Consider the following 20,123-nt stretch of genomic DNA (forward strand, 5'->3'; position numbering starts at 1 on the left):
TCTTATCGGTGTTGATTCTGCCATAAGACGATGCTGTTGTAGTAGTTGTTGTTGTTATGGCTTATGATTGTTACACATTTTCAGATTCGGGACGAACGTGACGTCGGCGTGTGTCGTTTTCGACGCGATTAATTATTGATCACACCTAGATTGAATCGTGAAAATTGATGTAATCAGCTGATACAGACTGGCGAGATGTTTTCCCCCTATATTTACGATCGTGTTGTATTGTATTTTTTGTATGTTGTGTAGGTAATCACTGAAGCTATTGTAATCGAAACGAGTCAACGTGTAACCGTGTAAACGAGTCTTTCCCCTTTCGTGCCATCGCCATCATGCCATGATTGACTACGGATGCTGTGCCAAAGTCTCGTCGATGGCTCCATTAACCATTTTCAATACGATCTCCACCCTATGATGACAATATAATGATTTCGTATTTTGTGTTACTTAATGTGAGCAAATTACATAAAAATTTTGGCAAAATCAGGTCCACTGAGAAGGGGGCAAGGGGGCTGTCTGCACCGGTCTCCAGCTTTCTGGAGGGCCCGGAAAATTAAGGGCTTATGATGAAAGAAAAACCTGCTTTTTTGCATCTCAAAACACAAATTTTCGAAAGCGTTTGCCCTCGTTTCGCTCGGGCTTGTTCTCTTTTATTTTTCAAAACTGAAATTTCTAAAAAAAAATATTCAATTTTTAAAGTTTTAAAGTGAAGAAATCTCGAAATACTAATTTTTAAGAATATTCGCCCTCACTTGGGCCTGCTCTCTTCTCTTGTTCAAAATTAACATGCTGAAAAAAATCTTTCAAATTCTAAAAATCAATAAAAAATCTCGCATAAAAAAACTTTGATTTTAGTTTTTTCAAAATACAAATTTTTAAAAGTTTTCGCCCCCGCTTTGCTTGAGACTGTTCTTTTTTTCTTCAAAATCAAAGTTCGACTAATTCATTAATTTATGAATAAATTCGTTCGCGAATGATTCACCAAAAATTATTCCAATGAATCGATTCGTTCGCGAATGGTTTAACAAAAATTATTCAATTAGTTCGAGAATAAAGTATTCAGTTCGTTCGTGAATGATCCTCCAAAAATTGATCAAATGAATCGATTTGTTCGCGAATGATTCACCAAAAATAATTTAATTCGTTCGCGAATGAATTATTCAATTCGTTCGTGAATGATTCACTAAAAATTGATCAAATGAATCGATTCGTTCGCGAATGATTCACGACCAATTAATCAATTCGTTTGTGTATGATTCACTAAAAATTGATTATTCCGTTCGCGAATGATTCGCCAAAAATCGTTCAACTCGTTCGTAAATGATTCATCAAAAATAATTAAATGAATCGATTCGTTTGCGAACGATTCACTTGAAATTATTCAATTCGTTCGTGAATGATCCACTATAAATTGATCAAATGAATCGATTCGTGCGCAAACGAGTCACTCAATTCGTTCGCGAATAATTCATCAACAATTATGAATTAATCAATTCGTTTGTGAATGATTCACTAAAAATTGATTTTTCAGTTCGAGAATGATTCACCAAAAATCATTCAATTCGTTCGTGAATGATTTACGAAAAATTAATTAAATGAATCGATTCGTTCGCGAACAAGTCGCTTATACGAATCAATTTGTTCGCGAGTGATTCTTTAAAAATAATTCAAAAAAACATTGTTTTTAGGCCTCTTGAAATCAAATTTTCAAAAACTTTCGCCCTTGCTTCGCTTGGACCAACTTGTTTCTTGTTTTAAAGTGAAAAAAATTCACATTTGAGCCTCCCCCCCAAAGTGCAAGACAGAAAATTAAAATTTATAGAAGTCATACACGAATACGATATATCAAATTGGTATATTTTCCCCTATATCAGTCAGCGAATTTTCAGTAAACCCCCACCTCCTCTTTCAAAAAATCTTCACGTACTCGTATGTAGTTTCGTCTCTAGAAATGGAACCAAATTGTGCTTGTCCTGGATCTCCATTGGCTTTAGAAGCCTTGGTCGTAGAAGAATTTGAAGTACACGAGGAGGTTACATTTTTTGAAAAACTAATATTTTCGGACTGGACAAAATGGAATCGAAAAAGGGTCCCAAAATGTACCACTAACAAAAATTTCGAAAGCTGAAATTCATTTGTCATTTTTTTTCAAATTCAAATTAGGCTCGTTTCTCACAAAAAAAATCAAAATTTGATCGAAATGACAAAAAAAAACTGAAATTTGATTTTTATTCTGTTTTTGGCATCCTGAATATATTGGTGATAGTATTCAAAGGGTTCTGGAGCCTTTAGTGGATTTTCGGATTCTCCTGATTCCTAGAAATCACTTTGAGTAGCATGAAAATTAAATCCAGTACCTAGAAACTCAGATTTAACAAAATTTTTTCAAAATCAATTAACGAGAAAGAATTTTGAAAATATGTGCCTAAATGCATCGAAAAGGTCACAAAGAAGGTGAATTTTATTTTCATTCAACTTGAAGCATTTTTTTTTTTTTGTGAAAATCAAAGAACATGAAATTTTGGTGAGAGGCTCAAAAACCCTTAGAAACCATCAAAAATTGACTAAAGCGGCCAAAAATAGGCTACAAATTAAATTTCAGCCTTTCATGTCAATTTGATCAAATTTTGATTTTTTATAAATAAAAATTTTTAAAAATTTGCTATTTGAAAAGTGAATCCCAATACGTGAAATTTTTTCGTCACTAGAAAATGGAACCAAATTATATTTGCCCCCGGTCCGGTTAATCGGGGTATTAGCTGAACACGAATTCAGTCTTAGTTTTTTACAAAAGGAAATTTCAAACAGTTTTTTGCTGATGGAGTGCTAAAAAGTTGATGAAAAATCGTAATTTTCGCCATAAGCGAATTTTTACGTGGTTTGGAAGAAGAAAAAAAGACGTGCTCTTGAATTTTTAAATTAATCGGTCAGAGTTTCAGAAAGTCTCAAAAAATTAAATTTTTCAATTTTTGACTCTCACTTGTTTTTTTTCAAAATTTGAAAAGAATGACAATAATGCTATGGCTTAAAATCGACATGTTTGACAGAAAAATCTAACTTGCAATGCTTTCAGGTTCGAAGAAATAGTTTGTCAAAATTTTTTTGAGGATTTTTTGGCTATAGAATACAGCGGAAAAAAATTGAAAAAAATCCCTGGATTGATCCTCAGCCCTTCTATACACCACAGAAATTTTAACATTTTTGGTCAACGTAGTGACGAATAGGAATTTTTCTCGTGAAAGCACTATTTTTTTCAAAGGTAGAGTGATTCCAAGGAAACGTACGCTCGCTGCGTAAATAAATTTTATTCTGTCCTTTCAATGCAATACAAATGAAATAGATGTGTAATTAAGATACATTTTTCATCCTCTATGAATACTCCATTATTATACATATTTTACAAGCACACGACTACTACAGGATGTTCAAGAAATGCCCTTCACCTGAAACCATTTAGATTTACGCGTTATTAATTTGAGTAAAAGATACGTACTTACACGAGTCTGAAGTGTTTTAATTCATTTCATTGTTTATTTTTCCTTTTCAGAAAAGAATAAATAGGTACATAAATATTTTGTAAGTACAAATATCTAAAGAAGACGATTCGCGCGTGAAAATTAATTTCTTTTAGAACTGAAATGCAATTGAATAAGATGAGGGACATTGAATGATGACGGTTTCAAGTTAAAACTATTACGTTGCGAAGGTGATTATTTTCTTATACATACCCACGTAATTTTTCCATTTTTTTCGTACCTAATTAATCATGTCAAGTTTTGACGTGAAAATGGGACCTATGCTGAAAGAAAGGTCAGCACTTGAACTGTATTTCAAAATTTTATCAGTTCAAATTTTCGCACACGAGTTGAAAAATATCATTAAAAAAACATTGAAACATTTTTCAGAATTTTGATTGTAAAATACAATATTCAACACATATTACCTACATATATAGGAAGAAGATGTCAATGAAAAGCGTTTTAGAAATGAGCCATCTTGGCCCTTTGAGACCCGAGCATAACGTGACAAGTGAAAAAAATTTAGTTTCACTCAAAATTGTATGTTGAAATTCGAGGAAAGGTTCAAAATGGACATTTTTTCTATTTCAATTTCCAAAATAAATTTTCGATGTAGGGATGCAGAGACTTCGAGAGATTCACATCAATTTTGAAATTCGAGCTTTTTTATGCAGGTAATTTTAACGTGTGATTTGAGTATTCAATGATCAGGGAAGAGAAAAGCTGGCGTCCATGAAAGAAAACAGCATCACTTTTCATCATTTCTTCGAACCTTAAATTTTCAAGATTTTTTATTTATTTCGATTCAAAATGTTGTGATTTTTAACAGCAAGCAAATCCATACCTATTTAACTAATTTTCAATCATGTGTGTGGTTTTTATGCAATTTTTTGACATTTTTTTTTCAATTCCAAAGATGAACTTTCAAATTTTGATGTCGTTTTCGACTTTCATCGAGTAGTTTTTCAGATTTTTTTTTTCTATAATCTTAATAGTCATTAGTGTCTTACCAACTTTTAACTCATTTTTTGAATATTCATGATTTTCAATTTTGAGAGAATTTCAGGTACACTATAAGGCAATTTGGTTGCTGGGCAAAGCAAAAACATGGTGCTCTTGATAATTTCAACTTATGCCCATTTATTTTGTACTGAATTTCCATCTAGTTTTCTGAAAAAAATTGTCGATATTCTGAGAAATTTTCGTAGTATGAGCTTTTTATGAATTTTTTCTCTATTTTCCCGACGAATCGTTCTACATATAATCATAAAATTCATCATTGACACTTGAAGATGGTTTGTTCGCGAACGATTTCATCACAGGTGGGAATTCGAACGCGAATGAATGAATCATCAATAAATTAAACCAGATCACAGATTATACCTAATACGAAACTGTTATTGCAAATCTATCAACAAAAATTAGAGTCGATTCGATTGCGAACATTTCGCTCAGGAATGACGAGTCATTCCAAAACGACTGAATCACTTCAAAATGGCGCTGTAAGTGGGAGCTATCATTTAAAATTCTGAAAAAATTTCCATAGATGTATCTTTCGATGCTTTTTCGAAATATTCAATTTTCGAGATGGGATCTCTTAATGGAGGAGGAGCACTCCCTCTCCCAAATTTGGGCAAAACTTCCAAAAAAAAATCTGGGGCATGTGATACATCGAATTTTATGTTTTTGGCAAGGCTGAACACGAATATAACGTCAGATTTTTGATTGGGCCCCATCCACGGCCCCCAGCACCTCCCCAAAGAGAGTTGAAGTCAAAAAAAAATGGTCATTGTGTGACACATGAAATAGTAAGTTTTCGATATTGCTGAACACGAATATAGCCTTAGTTTTTCAAATTGACCTCGCCCATGGCCCCAAGAACCTCCCCAATGGGCAAAAATTCAAAAAAATTGTTTCAATTGCGTTTTCTTTAAATCCATCTACGACGACTACGTCACAACCTTTTCATTCCACTTCCATCCTTAATCGAGACGTTAACTTCTCGAGTTCATCATTTCCTACACTTTGGGCGCCATTTAACCCAGCCAATAGTTACTCGAATGCTTTCATCAAACATCAAGCTGTTTCATTCATAACACAACGACGAATTACTCTCATCTTTTTCACGAATCTCATCAGCGTGATCGTCACACCTTGTAGACGATCCACAAAACGACGATGAAGTTACAAGACAACCTATACTAATGTATCGTATTGTTCAATCTTTTGAATCTTTATACCTAGGTACTTATTACAGGATGAGACTCTAAAATGTCATATTATTATTATCGAATCCTCGATCTACGTAGAGATAATGAAGGATTTCCTCGAAGGCTCCATTCACGTCTTCCTTTCCTTCACACTGTATCATGGCAGCAAAGTTATACCGAGAAGAATTATCGCGTATTGTTCTAAGAATCGAACAAGCAATAAGGTAAAGCGGTAAACTCCAGTCGACGATCTGGGCTTTACTTTTTCGGATGACGTAAAAACAAGCAGGAATTCGATCGTTATTTTTTTTGTCTTCGATTGGGCGACGAATAAAGCGAATTAATTACGTGGCAACTGATAAAGTTGTTATGTCTCGATTCGCGATAAATTAATTAATGACGAATAAGTTAAACCGAGCATACAGTCTGCTGTTTTGGTATTTGCATAGATCCGTGAATCATACTCCAATGTCAGTACTTTTTAAACTGTCTTATAAATGCTTCGTACATCACTTTAGTATGTGAAATTTCATCTTCTATTCAGAAAGATATAAAAAGCAGAAAAAAAACACAGAGTTGAAATCATACGATTAGGATGATCGGTCATTCAAAGTGTATGATTGGGGCCGTCGTCATCATCGTCGCTGCAGCCGCCTCTTTTATCGTACAAACTATACTCGCTTAGTACGCGTAATTACTGATACGATACGTGATTCATGAATGTAAACCAGGGTCGTCAGGTTACCTATTCTCAGCACAATCCTCAAGTTCTAGGTTCCACATACATATAGCATCACGTCGTAAATACCATATGAATTATGGAATAGAAGAAGAAAAAAAAACGTATAAATGCTACAAGTACAAGTACAAGTTACGTAGGCACCATAAATGCATTAGAGCATCCATTAAAAGTGGTGTATGTGTTCGAAGACCATTTTATTCCTCCAATGGGCTCGATTTCGATAAAATTAGATAGCTATAACTCGCATGATGCGCGAAGGGTTCAATTTCAATTTTTTTTACTAATCTAAAATTATCAATTGTACCATTTTATACATTATAGTAGATATAAAACGTAGATCTATACAATCAACAGCGGATCTACGGCAATGGCCGTTATTACCAGGCTACGATATTCTCCGTAACCTACACCAATGTAATAGCCACGTAAATACAGCCACACCGGAAAAATATTTCACGCTTAAATAATTTTTTCTCCATCTCTTTACGTGACTGTACCGAAAATAATAAACACCGATGCAGCTAAGGTGTGCGGAAACATACCGGTCGTAATTAATAGTTCCGGTTATTATTTGCCCTCGCCCCTCCACCGCCACCTCAAAAAGAATTTTGCTAGATACGAGTACATCACCAACACCAACACGAATCTCACACACTGCATACGTTTGGGGCAATTTATTTCTGCAGCGATATTTCCGAAAACCTTTCATCGACAGCAGGTAAAATACGGTCATTGATCATGAATTTCAGAATCCATGGATCAAAAAAGGTTTACGAGACTTGCATTTTGAAATATATCTTATTAGAGATCCGAGATGATCGCAAACTGTACCTTGAATGCCTTCAGGGAAAATTGCAATGAGTAAACAATGTTGAGCGAGGGCGAGATTTTTCGAAAAAATTGTTTTAGGAAACAAAAAGGCATATTTTTCTTTGTTTTTTATTCGATTTTTATATTTTACCCCCCCCCCCCCTCCACCATTTTTTGATCAATTCACTTATTTCTAAAAAAAAAATTACGTTTTTTGGTTGGTGTCACCGATAAAGAGGAGGTGAAAGGGGAAAAATTTTGAAATTTTTTTCAAAGCAATGTAAAATTACCAAAAAAAAAGACCAAGGCAGAAATTTTCAAAAATCGTTTGTAGTGGTTTCAACTTTGAACTCGTCGTTCTAATTTTACATTTTTAGAACTGGAAAATTATGCATTTTTCTGGAGACTCCAAAACGAACCAGGCTACCATCAATCAATTCGGGTGATTGAAATTACGGTGCACGACATACAAATATTTCAGCGTTATACCACAATTTTGTTAAAATCACAACAAATTTTGAATCGAAATATGTAAATAAAAAAATCTTGAAAATTTCGGGTTCAAAGAAATGATGAAAACTGAAGCTGTTTTCTTTCATGGACGCCAGAATTTCACTTTCCTGATCATTGAATTCAAATCACACGATAAAATTACCTACCTATTTGTACGTATGTAGTACGTACATAGAAAAGCACGAATAATTGAAGCATACGTTTCCAAAACGCACTAAGTCCAAAAAAATATTGATAAGAAATTCATGGTACTTGGTATAATTTGGAAACGTAGAAATGGCCCAAATTGGCTGATTTTTTGATATGTTGTAGCCAAGACCCTTGGGCACAACACATCAAAAAATCAGCCATTTTGGGCAGCAACTTTATGCTGGATGGCCTTGCAACCTCAGAATCTTTGAAAATGGACTTAGTGCGTTTTGGAAACGTATGCTTCAATTTCAAAATTGATGGGAATCTCTCGAAGTTCAAGTGTCCGCCTTCAATTTGAACGAGACAACGTTTTATGGGAAGATCATGGCCTGAGACCACCAAAACCAAAATTAGTCCTGAAACAGATATCAACTCCTTCGAAACGAATTTCACCATTTTTTTGGTCATTTTGGAGCCTTTTGGCGCAATTTTCGATGGAAATCAATATTGGGGGAGCTAAAAATTGAGTTGTGGCTTTTCTCGACCTGTTTATAAAAAAGTTATCCATATTTAAGCGAATTTCCGGAGAGGGGGGAGACACCTCAAACACATACGATTTTTTGACAAAAATAATTACTTTTGAATTTTTTCTTCAATTGACCAAAAAAAAACTTGAGGTGTCCACCAGAAAATCTGCTCAAATGAGAATTATCCCCTTAAACAGACCGAGAATAAGCCACAACTCGATTTTTAACCGTCCAAATTGATTTCCATGCCTTCTAGAGAAAGTTAGAAATACTGCAGAAATCGAAAATTGCACTGGAAGCTCCAAAATGGCCAGAAATAGTGAAATTCAGTTTCAGGGGGTTGATATTAGTTTCAGAACTACTTTCCATCATTTTTACAAAAAAAATTTAAATCGTTGAAAATGGTCAAAAATTCGCCAAAAATTGAAAAATCAATTTGGGCAGCTGAAATGTTGGTTATGGGGAGCTGGGCGGACTCCACACCAAAAAAATTCATTCGAACTGCCTCTGGCCTGCTCTATCAGTTTAGAAAATCTCGATGTCGTCTATTTTCTCAATTTTCAAACAATTTTTCAGGATATTCTGCGAAAATTAAAACTGATACGCCACACATTGTCGTTCATTAGGGCTTTCAATAATCTCAGTTGGAATATTTAATTTTATATATACTTATTTTTTTTTTAAATACCTACACTTCTTCAATGCTCCTTCAGATCTCTTATTGGGGGAAAAAAATAGGAAAATCACAATCATGCGTACATAAAAATAAAAAGTGGAACGTTCTGTGATCAAATATTCTTCGATTGTGATGGAAATTCGATCAGCAAGCTTCAGTTGCAAGGGAAGGCGAGAAAAGTACAGTGAATTTCTTTAATTTTTACTAACGTGAGGTTGAGGTGTTAGGATCCGACCCCTCGTCCTCAATCGCTCTCATCTTCAAAATTGAGGACTGAGGAGATCATAAAATTTCTTCAACCTCGAGAACGTTGGCACACTCTGTAAATTCAACCCAACAGTCCCAACACTACCTCACCCCTCCACTCCTTCATATGCAAAAACTTGTTAAAAACGTGGAAACCCGAGAACACTTTCGATTCGTGAAACTTAAAGTGAACCGTACCGATTACTTACTGGTGATTATTCTTTCAGCATTTAACAATAACCGGCTGTGACTGTGAGCTGTGTGTGTGTGTGAGGGCTGACGACGACGACGACGACGATCGTCGTCTGTATTAAAAGATGCTGCGAGCCTGCTGCTTTAGGTTTCTAGGACGGACGTGTACACATGTAGTATGTGCATTTACTGTCTTATGTGTGTACTCGTACCACGTCCAACGTATATACGAGTATAAAATAAAATACACCGAACAGATGACGATGAGAGAGTTGGAAAGTTGTTGTGTGATATTTTAGCAGAAAATAGACTCTTTCTGCGAATATTATTGTTGTACGTAAAATAGTCTTGTGTACATCTTCCTTTCTCTCTCTCTCTTCGTCTTCGTGTCCCCGGATGATTTAGTGTACATCAGCTGAGCTGACGCTTTATTGTGGTTTTCGCAATATTCTCTCATTGTAGTGGCTTTTAAGACTATAGGTTGTACACCATTAAGTAAATAGAATTTAAGCAACCAATCGTCTAGCAAAAGAAGAAAGAACATTATAAAATTTCTAAATGGATGGACTACTAGATTGCATATGATGACCATTTGACCAGAATACAACGTAAATTACGTCACACTAGTGTAAAATTGCATCTTTTTACACTCGAATAGACTTTGGAATCACCTTCAAAGCTCAAAGGTGAGAAACTCTGATAATGATAACAAAGGGCACAGTGTGAACGAAAAGGGTTTAGTTAACAAGGGACCCCCACCCCTCCCAATTACACATGATAATGTTCGATTGGAATGAAACTTTGACTGGTGGAAAGAGAACTTTAAAAAAAAACATTCCAGGACTTTGGCCGGATATTTTTCAAATACTTCACAATTTCTTATTGAGGGGGGGGGGAGAAGTGTCGATTTTTTACTCTTAATTATTCGTTTTTTTAATGTCTGGACTTTTAGGACTTTTTTAAAGGGGGGGGGGTGACAAGCGAACTTTTTTCACGACTTTTTTTAGTACCCCTTCCCCTCCCTCCTCAATTTTTTAAATTAAAAAATCAGGTTTTCCGATGAAGTTTCCACTTTCTTACATTTTTTTTAGGAAGTTTTGAAATGACCAACTTTCAAAAGTTACCACAAGGCATAAAAAAGTGTACGAATTGAAGTACATACTTACTCTCAAGATTGAGAAAATAATTATTGTATTCTAAAAAAATTGAAAACTTCAGTAGTTTAATTTAACAAAAAAAAAATTCTCAAGTTATGTACTGCAGAATTGATAATTCAAAAACAAAAATTTTCAACTTTGTTTTTTTGTTTTTTAAGCTCTTTTTCATTTTTTGGTCCTTGAAAATTGAATTCAAAAACAGAAGAAAACACTTTATTGCCAAAGTGAATCAAAGTGGCAAAATTTTTGAAAAGTTTTCCAATTTTGATCGAGCTAAGAGAGGGTAAAAGTTTTCAAAAATTTACAATTTGACAGGCTCTAAAATGAATATTTTTCACATACGAAATTTCAACGCGAAATTCGCGTGTTTTTGGATAGTTTTAAATGAAATTCCGCACCTTGATTTTTGATGCAAATTTTGTGCTTTTTCGCACCTTTTTCAGCGATTTTTTAGCTGATTTGTGGTAAAATTTAGACTTTTTCGCACTTTAGCGACTTATAGAGACCTCATCAAGTCATCATAGACACCCTGAAGTTTTTAAACGTTGAAAAATAATTATAAATGCGTTCTTGTTCTTCAACTTATACAATTTGCTCGAGTAAAAGGGGAAAATTTTTTCATTTGGGAATGTTTGTATTTTTCCATCTGCTAAAGACGATGTTTCTACACAAATTTTTTCCACCAGTCGTGGAAAAAACGACGATTTTTTTTCAAAATTCCACCAAAAAAAGGGAAATAAGTTAAAAAATTAAAGTTTATTGATTGAGAACGAGATAAAATGGTAAGTAAAGAGGTCAAATATGGTCGGGAAGGTTGAAATCTGCAAAAGGCATTCAAGTGGCACTCTCCCATGGCATGTTGAAAATTTGGACTCTCTAGGTCAATTTTAGGGGTAAGAAGGGGTTCAAAAATAGGAGTAAAATCAGGGGTTTTCACCTTTTAAATGGGGTGGGAATGAACCAGTAAGCTGAAATTTGGATATAATTCTCATAGTAAGGGTACTGACCAATGGCACAATTTTGGACCTTTTTCTTTCATTTGGGGCCATATTATGCCCCTTCAAAAAAATGACTTTTCTGTAATTTTCAACCTTGACCCCCCCCCACTCCAAGGGTCAACTTTTGTTCTTAAAAGAACCTAATTTCCCAAGTTTGATCTCATTTCATCCATTAGAACAGTTCTTGTTTGAAAATTTGTACTCTCCAGGTCAATTTTCGGGGTAGAGGGGTCAGAAATAGGAGTAAAATCGGGTTTTTTCCACCTCAAATAGGGCGAGGATGACCCAGAAAGCTGAAATTTGGATATGATGATCACAGTGAGAGTACTGACCAATACTACAATTTTGAACCCTTTTCTTCCATTTGGGGCCATATTATACCCCTTCAAAAAAATGACCTTTCTGTAATTTTCAACTTTGACCCTCCCCACTCCTGGGGCCAACTCTAGTTTTTAAAAGAATCCAATTTCCCAAATTTGATCTCGTTTCATCCGTTAGAACAGTTTTTGTTTGAAAATTTGTACTCTCCAAGTCAATTTTCGGGGTAGAGGTGTCAGAAATAGGAGTAAAATCGGGGGTTTCCACCTCATATGGGGTGGGGATGCCCCAGGAAGCTGAAATTTGGATATAATGATCACAGTAAAAGTACTGACCAATGGTACAATTTTGGACCCTTTTCTTTCATTTGGGGCCATATTATGCCCCTTCAAAAAAATGACCTTTCTGTAATTTTAAACTTTGACCCTCCCCACTCCTGGGGCCAACTCTAGTTTTTAAAAGAACCCCATTCCTCAAGTTTGTTCTCATTTCATCCATTAGAACAGTTCTTGTTTGAAATTTTGTACTCTCTTAGGTCAATTTTCAGTGGAGAGGGGTCAAAAATAGGAGTAAAATCAGGTCTTTTCCACCTCAAATGGGGGTGGGAATGTCCCCGGAAGTTGAAATTTGGATATGATGATCATAGTAGAGCTGTAGAGGTGCTGATCAATGGTACAATTTTGGACCCTTTTCTTCCATTTGGGGCCATATTATGCCCCTTCAAAAAAATAACCTTTTTGTAATTTTCCAACTTTGACCATCCCCACTCCCCAGGGATCCACTTTTGTACTTGAAAAAACCCAATTGCCCAAGTTTGATCTAATTTCATTCATTAGAACAGCTCCTGTTCTTCAAAAATAAACTAACAACAGAGTAAAGGAATCTGTTTCGGTCCATACGAAGCGAGGGCAAAAAATTCAGATGAGAAAAAACGACGACATTTTTTCAAAATTCCACAAAAATGGAAAAATGAATTGAAAATTTAAAGACACCCAGACATTTGTATTTTCCCCTCGTTTTCTGACTCGAACAACTTCATCTGTGCACAAAAACCTTCAAACGTTCCCCAAAAATCGAAAAACCAACTCGAGCAACTGAAAATTGGGGCATGGGGGTTTTCTTGGGCCGGTGGGGGGTATTCTTTCCACCCATACACGTTTCATTCCAATCGGAAAATATCATACTTATGCGACTGTGGGAGGGATGGGGTTATCTTGTAAGGAGGAATTTGATGAATAGGTTATTCTTATTCTAGATGCAAATTATTGAAATTTTTGTACCTCGTTCGATTGTCAGGTCAAAGATGGGCGAAGTTTTTAGCACAGGTAGGATGAGAGGGTGATCGAGTACGACTTGCATATGTAGGTAGTTAGTGTAATTAGCATGATATGCTAGAAGGGAATGGCTCGCTCGGCGTGTACTATTTAGTGGAACACGTTTTTAAGAAAGAAAAAAAAACAACGCAAATAAACACATACGACGCGATAATCTTAATTAATATTTAACGACCCGTAAACACAATATGAGCAGATATAGGTACCTATCCTATAAGACGACGAAATACTATCTCTCGAGTATTTACTTATAAAAACTTCGTGCATTGTTTTGGGTTTTGGTAGCGTTTACTAGTAGATAACGATAAGGAAAATCGCAAGTAGCTCACCAGTTCTAAGTCTGCATCCGGCAAGACGAAATTTTCCGACGACCTTGGCCATTTGTATAGGAAATTTTGGGCGCAGATTCATTCATATCCATCTTACAGCGAACGGAAGCAGATCAGCTGATGATAGCGGAAGGTACATACGATGGACAGTACCGAACTTAGCAACTAGCACAAGATCACTGGATCACATTGAGGATGATTTTTTTTTATCACCACACGAACACGAAAAAATAAACAACGAAAAATTGAGTTTAATGAAAAAAGTCGACTCGACACTGACTACCACGTTCGCATGTTCTTTCGACTCTGGTTGAGAAGAGAAGCAATGGTTAGCTCGAACGTTGCTTATACTTTGCCTTCCGCACGAATGTATTATTATTAGTCGCGGTGTATCTACGTACTCGTCGCGTGTGTCTGTGTGGACTGGTGGAAGTGGATGGCAGCAGCAAACACGGTGCGAGAGTGTGAGTGGTATTTTGTACTGGTAGTTGTTCGTGGATGTGGATGTTTGACTTATGAAGCTGGTCAGGTTGGTTTCGGTTACCTGTACACGTTGTTCAACTCCTGCCCACCGTTGACTGACTCACAGCAGACGGGGCAAAGATGAGGAGCAGAGGGCAGGGGGTACCGTGATGCAGTTCGTCTACCGCCGCAGCCATCCGCCAACTTCTTACTTCGCCGCCGCGCAACCACCACCAAGAAGACTGAAGACTGTCAGTGTGTATTTGTATGAGAGTATGGTTCACAGCTACAGAGAGACTGAGAGAGAGAAGATAACATAACGTACAATGTGTACCAATACTGAGCACGCAGACGCGCAATCTTTAGTGGCCAAAGAGGCGAAGAGTCGAAGACGACGATTCCTCCGCGGCTCCGCCGTTCGCTTTGGTCGTCGCTGCTGATCGCGTCGAACAAAGATTTACCAAACAGGCACAAGGTGAGGCGACGACCGCCAAGTCGCGAACACAGAAGCAATCCCGTTGCCAAAGTGGCCGCCGCCGCCGGTCCCGGTATCGGTAGCTTCGCGAATCGCGATACCGTTCTTCTCCAGATCAGCTGCGAGTTGCAGATTTCGATGCAATAGGTAGATTGATTCTTCAAGCTTTGAAAACTCTCCGAGGAAGATTGTGTGCTGATGCGACGATGGACGTTTCCTCTTTTTAGGCGCGGAATGGGTTGGTTGGGGGGGGGCACTGCGACGGATGCGGCGAATGGGGCTCTCAAAAATGTATCCCCTCCCCCACAGAATCTTCCTCCTCCTGTTTTTTCTCAAGTTTAGATTCAATTTGCAAAAAATAAGTTGAACTGACAGAAACAAAACTGGCGGTTTTTCGGAGTGATGGAGGGGGGGGGGGGGTTGCTGAAAATTTGTCGATCGGTATGTGAAAAAATTACCAAATTTTGCAGAATAAAATAACGAGTTTCTAAAATGAAATAGGAGATGAAATCATTAAAAAGTTGCATTCATTTCGACCAATCATAAGCCAGAATTTTCAAAGTGATGAAATTGTCTTGAAAATGATTCAAAACTGAGGAAAAATTGATAAAAATGCGAAAATGTATCCGAAAATTTCTGGAGATGATAAAGTATTGAGAAAAGTATTCTACAGCAAAAATACATGAAAAAAATTTCAAGAAATTGGCAAGAAAAATGACTAAAATGAGTAAAACTGACATAATTAAAAATGATTAAAAATTCAGGAAGTTGTGATGAAATGGTTAATTGGTTAAATAATCCAAAACTGGCTGGAAATCACAGAAATTTGTAAAGAAGACTAAAAAAAAATTGATAAAATATCATCAAAGTTGCATAAAACGATACAAAAAAATTTCTTGAAATCAGCAAAACTTGAAAAAAAATAACTGAAAATAAAGTCAACTTCGTAAATTTTTTGGTAAAGTTTCAAAAGTTGATATAAAAATTGTTGAAAATGACGTACAAAATATTGAAAGTAGACTGCTTTTAATTGGAATGCGAAACGATTCAAGTTTTTGAATTTTTTTATTTTACATTCTCCCTTGTCTGGGGTGAATTGCAAAATTTGAGGTCACTTTTTTGGAAATTGACTTCTCATATTTTTTGCGCAATATTCGTATTTCCTAGAACATTGCCTTCATTTTAAAAGTCATACGACCGAAAAATTCAAAGAAATTGGCAAATTGTGAAACTTTGAAAAAAAATCTCAAAATTGAAAATTATTTTTTTTTTTTTTTTTTTTTTTGTTTCGGGTGTTTATAATTACAGGATTATTACACCCGTGGCTAGAAGGGTTTAGATTTGGTTTATTAGGTTGGTGCTTTTAAGTAGGGTTATAAATTTTTGGATTTCAGAGGGGTTATCTGGGATGGTCATTGAATTTGGGTCTATTTGGAGAGATAGTCTTGTTTACTGTAATTTAGGACAGGTGAATAGTAAATGTTGGATGGATACCTATAGGTTCATTTTCACAGAATTGACAGGGGGGTTTCGGAATTTTTTGATAGAGATGATTGTGTGTGATGAAATCTGATTCGGTCAAAAAATTGTTTTCCGGTACTTTTCGTTGAAATTATTCTAAGTAAGTAAGTACATGTTTGTTTGAAATTTAATGCAGAAAAATCATTTATTGCATAAAAATAATTTTGTGGATATTCTGTGCAATAAAATTTTACCAAACTGACCAGTGAACTGAAATTTGGTAGGTGATCTATTTTTGACCCTACACTCCGAATCTACTGGAAATATGTAAACGATTCGTTCGTGAACGATTTAATCAAAAGTGACGATTCAAAAAAGTCTATCGCTGATAAATGAATTAAGTACATACTCGTACATGATACACGAAAAGAAAAAATTCATCATTCTTTCAGCTGCATATTAAAATAGCGTAACATTCGTTCGCGAACGATTCGCTCTCAGAAACGATGAATCAATCGAGAACGACTTAATCACTAGAAAATTATATTACATAATATATGTACAACAAGAAAAAATGGAATATTATTCAATCTGTCCATAAAAACGCTGAATGATTCCTGATTCGTTCGCGAACGATTTCAATAGTTCGAGCAAATCATTCGCGAACGACTGAATCACTGAAAAATCAAACCAAGTATGGGCAAACACGGCTAAACTCAACAGTTTTAATGCTACTATCCAAAACAGTGCTCAATTCGTTCGTGAACGATTCACACAGAAATAATGAATTAATTGAGAACGCATCAATCACTTGGAAATCAAATCACATAATAAGTACACAACAAGATAAAATGAGATATATGTACATATGTACTTCAACCTGTCCATTAAAATTCTAAATGATTCGTTCGCGAACGATTTACTCAAAATATAAAAGTCGTTCACGAACGAATGAATCACTGAAAAATCAAACCAAGTGTAGACAACACGACGAAACTTGACAGTTCCAATTCCATCGTCCAAAGTTTTAAAATAGTGCTCAATTCGTTCGCGAACGATTCCCTCAGAGTAAACGAATCATTCAAGAACCACCGTATCTCCACTAAATAAATTCCAGGACGTCAAAAAATTTGGATTTTTCAAATCGATCAAGAAAAGCATTGGAAATGATTCGTTCGCGAATGATTTGCTCATAGGAAAAAAATCGTTCGAGAACGAATGAATAATTGAAAAGTCAAAATTATCTATTAACGACGTAATATGTACCGTCATCTTTTTAAACAGTACCTACTCAATTCGTTCAGAGTCGACAAATCATTCAAGAACAAGATAATGTTTAGTTGAGGAATGGAATGATTGGCTCAAAAAGGAGAGAAATTGTTTACGAACGAATGAATCGCTGAAAAGCCAAATTATTCATCAATGACGTACCTACAGAAATATGTAACTAGATAACTTCACATCAGTCATTAGAAACTGGACTCAATTCGTTCGCGAACGATTTACTCAGAATCGATCCACAATTAGGACTGAATGAATCGCTAAAAAAACAAATCAGATGAAAGATTTGATTATAAAACTTGACATAGCATGAGCTTAATATATAAAAAAAATTGGAATCGATTCATTTTGAATCACTGGGAAATCGAATCAATTAGGTACCTAAAACACGACAAGACAAAATGAAAAATTTTTCAACACATCGATAAAAAATTGTATAGATTCGTTCGCGAACGATTTGCTCAAAGAAACATCGTTCGCGAACGAATACTCAAAAGTAGTAGACGAGGAAGTGGAGAAATTCGGATTTTAAAATTACCTAGGTATTTCAATAAAAGTTCAAGTTGACTCGTTCGCGAACGATTTGATCACATGGGGAAAATCATCCAATTTTCTGTGAAGGTCCCAATCTCCCAAACTTTCATCAGTTTTCTACTTCACTACTTCACTTAATTTTTTTCGTTCGCGAACGAATGAATCACACCTTTGACCCTAAAATTAGAATTTGACATTACAAATCCATCATTACAATTCTGAATCGATTCGTTCACGAATGATTCGTTCGCAGAGGAAATTTCGTTCGCGAACGAATGAATCACTGAAAATTGAACGATCAAATCAAATAATCCAGTCTAGACTCTCAATTCGTTCGTCAACGAACCAAGAATCGGCAAACGATTCAAGAACGACTGGATCACAACAGAATCAAATACAGCGAAAGAAGAAGTGGTGGCAAAATTTAAGTTTTCCAAATCCATCATTAAGAATTGTAAATGATTTGTTCTTGAACGATTTACTCAGAGATGAAAAAATCGTTTTCTAATGAATGAATCACTAATGAATCAAATTAGGTGAAGATGGCATGACGAAACTTGACTCGTAATCGTAATTTACAAATACTTAGATAAACAAATGTCACGTACAGAAAATAGAAATCTATGATTATTTGGTGATCTGGATATTCGTGTTGGCGTTTACGTACCTATCTTATTCGTCTCGTATTTGGTTCGAAGGGGCGAAGCTACAACAAATTACTTCCAGAGAAAAATAACAATTTCGAACACTTCAAATCAGCTGATCAATTACCCCCCCCCCTCTCTGCACGCAAAGTAAATGAAATTCAACGTGTTTCTGCACGTCGTCGCATCTTCAAAGAGCGTGGAAAAATTAAAACCTCCTACGACCTTGACAAATAATCGCAATTGTCGCTTTTTAATTATTACTTGGACGCACGCGTGTGCTTTCAGCGGACGCAAATTTTTTCCAAGTCTTTGTATTGGTACTGTACCTAAAACACGATACAATGTGTTGAAAAAAAAAGAACGGAAATCAGTCGATTGTATAGCAGGTGTGAAATTAAACTATGTAGATAGTAGATGCAAGGATAGGTACGCATAGAGAGAAAAAAAACGATATGGTTGTGTACCTTTGAATAGATCCCCATCTTACCCCTGGTATACGAGTACATCCTATGTAATGTACTTTACGTTGTTACGTAAAAAAAAATGCAACTCATTGCTCAAGATGATACGTTAGGGTAATAAATAATAATAACGAAAGTACATACAGTGCATATTGTGTATTGGGGAAGGTAGAATATTTTGTTTTGTTCGTCAAAAAACGATGGGTATTTTTTTCAAGAATGATGGGTCAGATGATGAAGAGGAAAGGTGAAGGGAGCCAGATGACCAGGTAGACTATTGTTTTTTCACGCAGATGAATAGAGCGAATGGTTTTCTACGTCGTCGTTCGATGCAGGTTTTTTTGTATGGATTATTTGTTCGATGTTTTGACAGGATTCAATTAGATGTTGTTGTGTTCGAATTTATAGGTTGACTTGGGTAAAATTTAGTCAAACATTGACTTGATTTTGATAGAAAGACAAAATCAACGTTATTTGTGGGAAAAAATTACGTTTACTCAAGTATTGTAATTTTTGGAATGAACTTGTAAAAAAAAATCCTTCGTAGGAAAATTCCAGAAAACGAAAAAATATTGATTTTTTCCTATTTTGAGATATTTTTCCATGAATGCGAAGGAATTTTTTCAAGGATTCAATTTAAGTAAATTTCATACATTACCTTGATTACTTATTCAATTGAATCGAAACGCATAACCAGTCACGAAAATGTGTATTCAGTAACTAGGTAGGTACCAAATTAAGTTACCTCTTTTTTTCAGGTAATTAAAATCTCAAAAAAATCACTCGTGTAATTATTAGAATTCAGAGCTCACTCAGTTGTTTGGTTGTTTGTTTACTTCCCCAAATTATTCGAATTCAATAGGACTAAATTAATCGCGAATGTAATTTATTGTTAGCATAATTAGCACAATGCAACTTACTTTACCCAAAGCACACAGTATATTTAACAATGAGGAATAAGTAGGTACCTACCCAGGCACTATGAAAATTTTATTGATGCAGATTTCTAGTTTTCATGTGTTCCTCCCTATTCAAATCTTTCGGTAGGTATAAAACAAGGTCATTCGAGAAACTGACAAACAAAAAGTAAAAAGCGC

The 20,123-nt window shown here is 35.5% G+C and overlaps 1 protein-coding gene across 1 annotated transcript in view; it reads right to left on the reverse strand.

Annotated features, from left to right (window-relative positions):
* LOC135836935 (uncharacterized) overlaps nt 1-14,257 on the reverse strand; it is a 39,556-nt gene extending 25,299 nt beyond the window's left edge. Inside the window, exon 1 of the mRNA XM_065352017.1 lies at nt 13,706-14,257. Coding sequence (XP_065208089.1) covers nt 13,706-13,787 — 82 coding nt within the window. The 5' untranslated portion in view covers nt 13,788-14,257. The remainder of the gene's footprint in view (nt 1-13,705) is intronic.
* Between the last annotated feature and the right edge of the window lie 5,866 nt (nt 14,258-20,123).

The sequence above is a fragment of the Planococcus citri genome, chromosome 2 (assembly GCF_950023065.1).
Source record: "Planococcus citri chromosome 2, ihPlaCitr1.1, whole genome shotgun sequence".
In the NCBI taxonomy this organism is placed as follows: Eukaryota; Metazoa; Arthropoda; class Insecta; order Hemiptera; family Pseudococcidae; genus Planococcus; species Planococcus citri.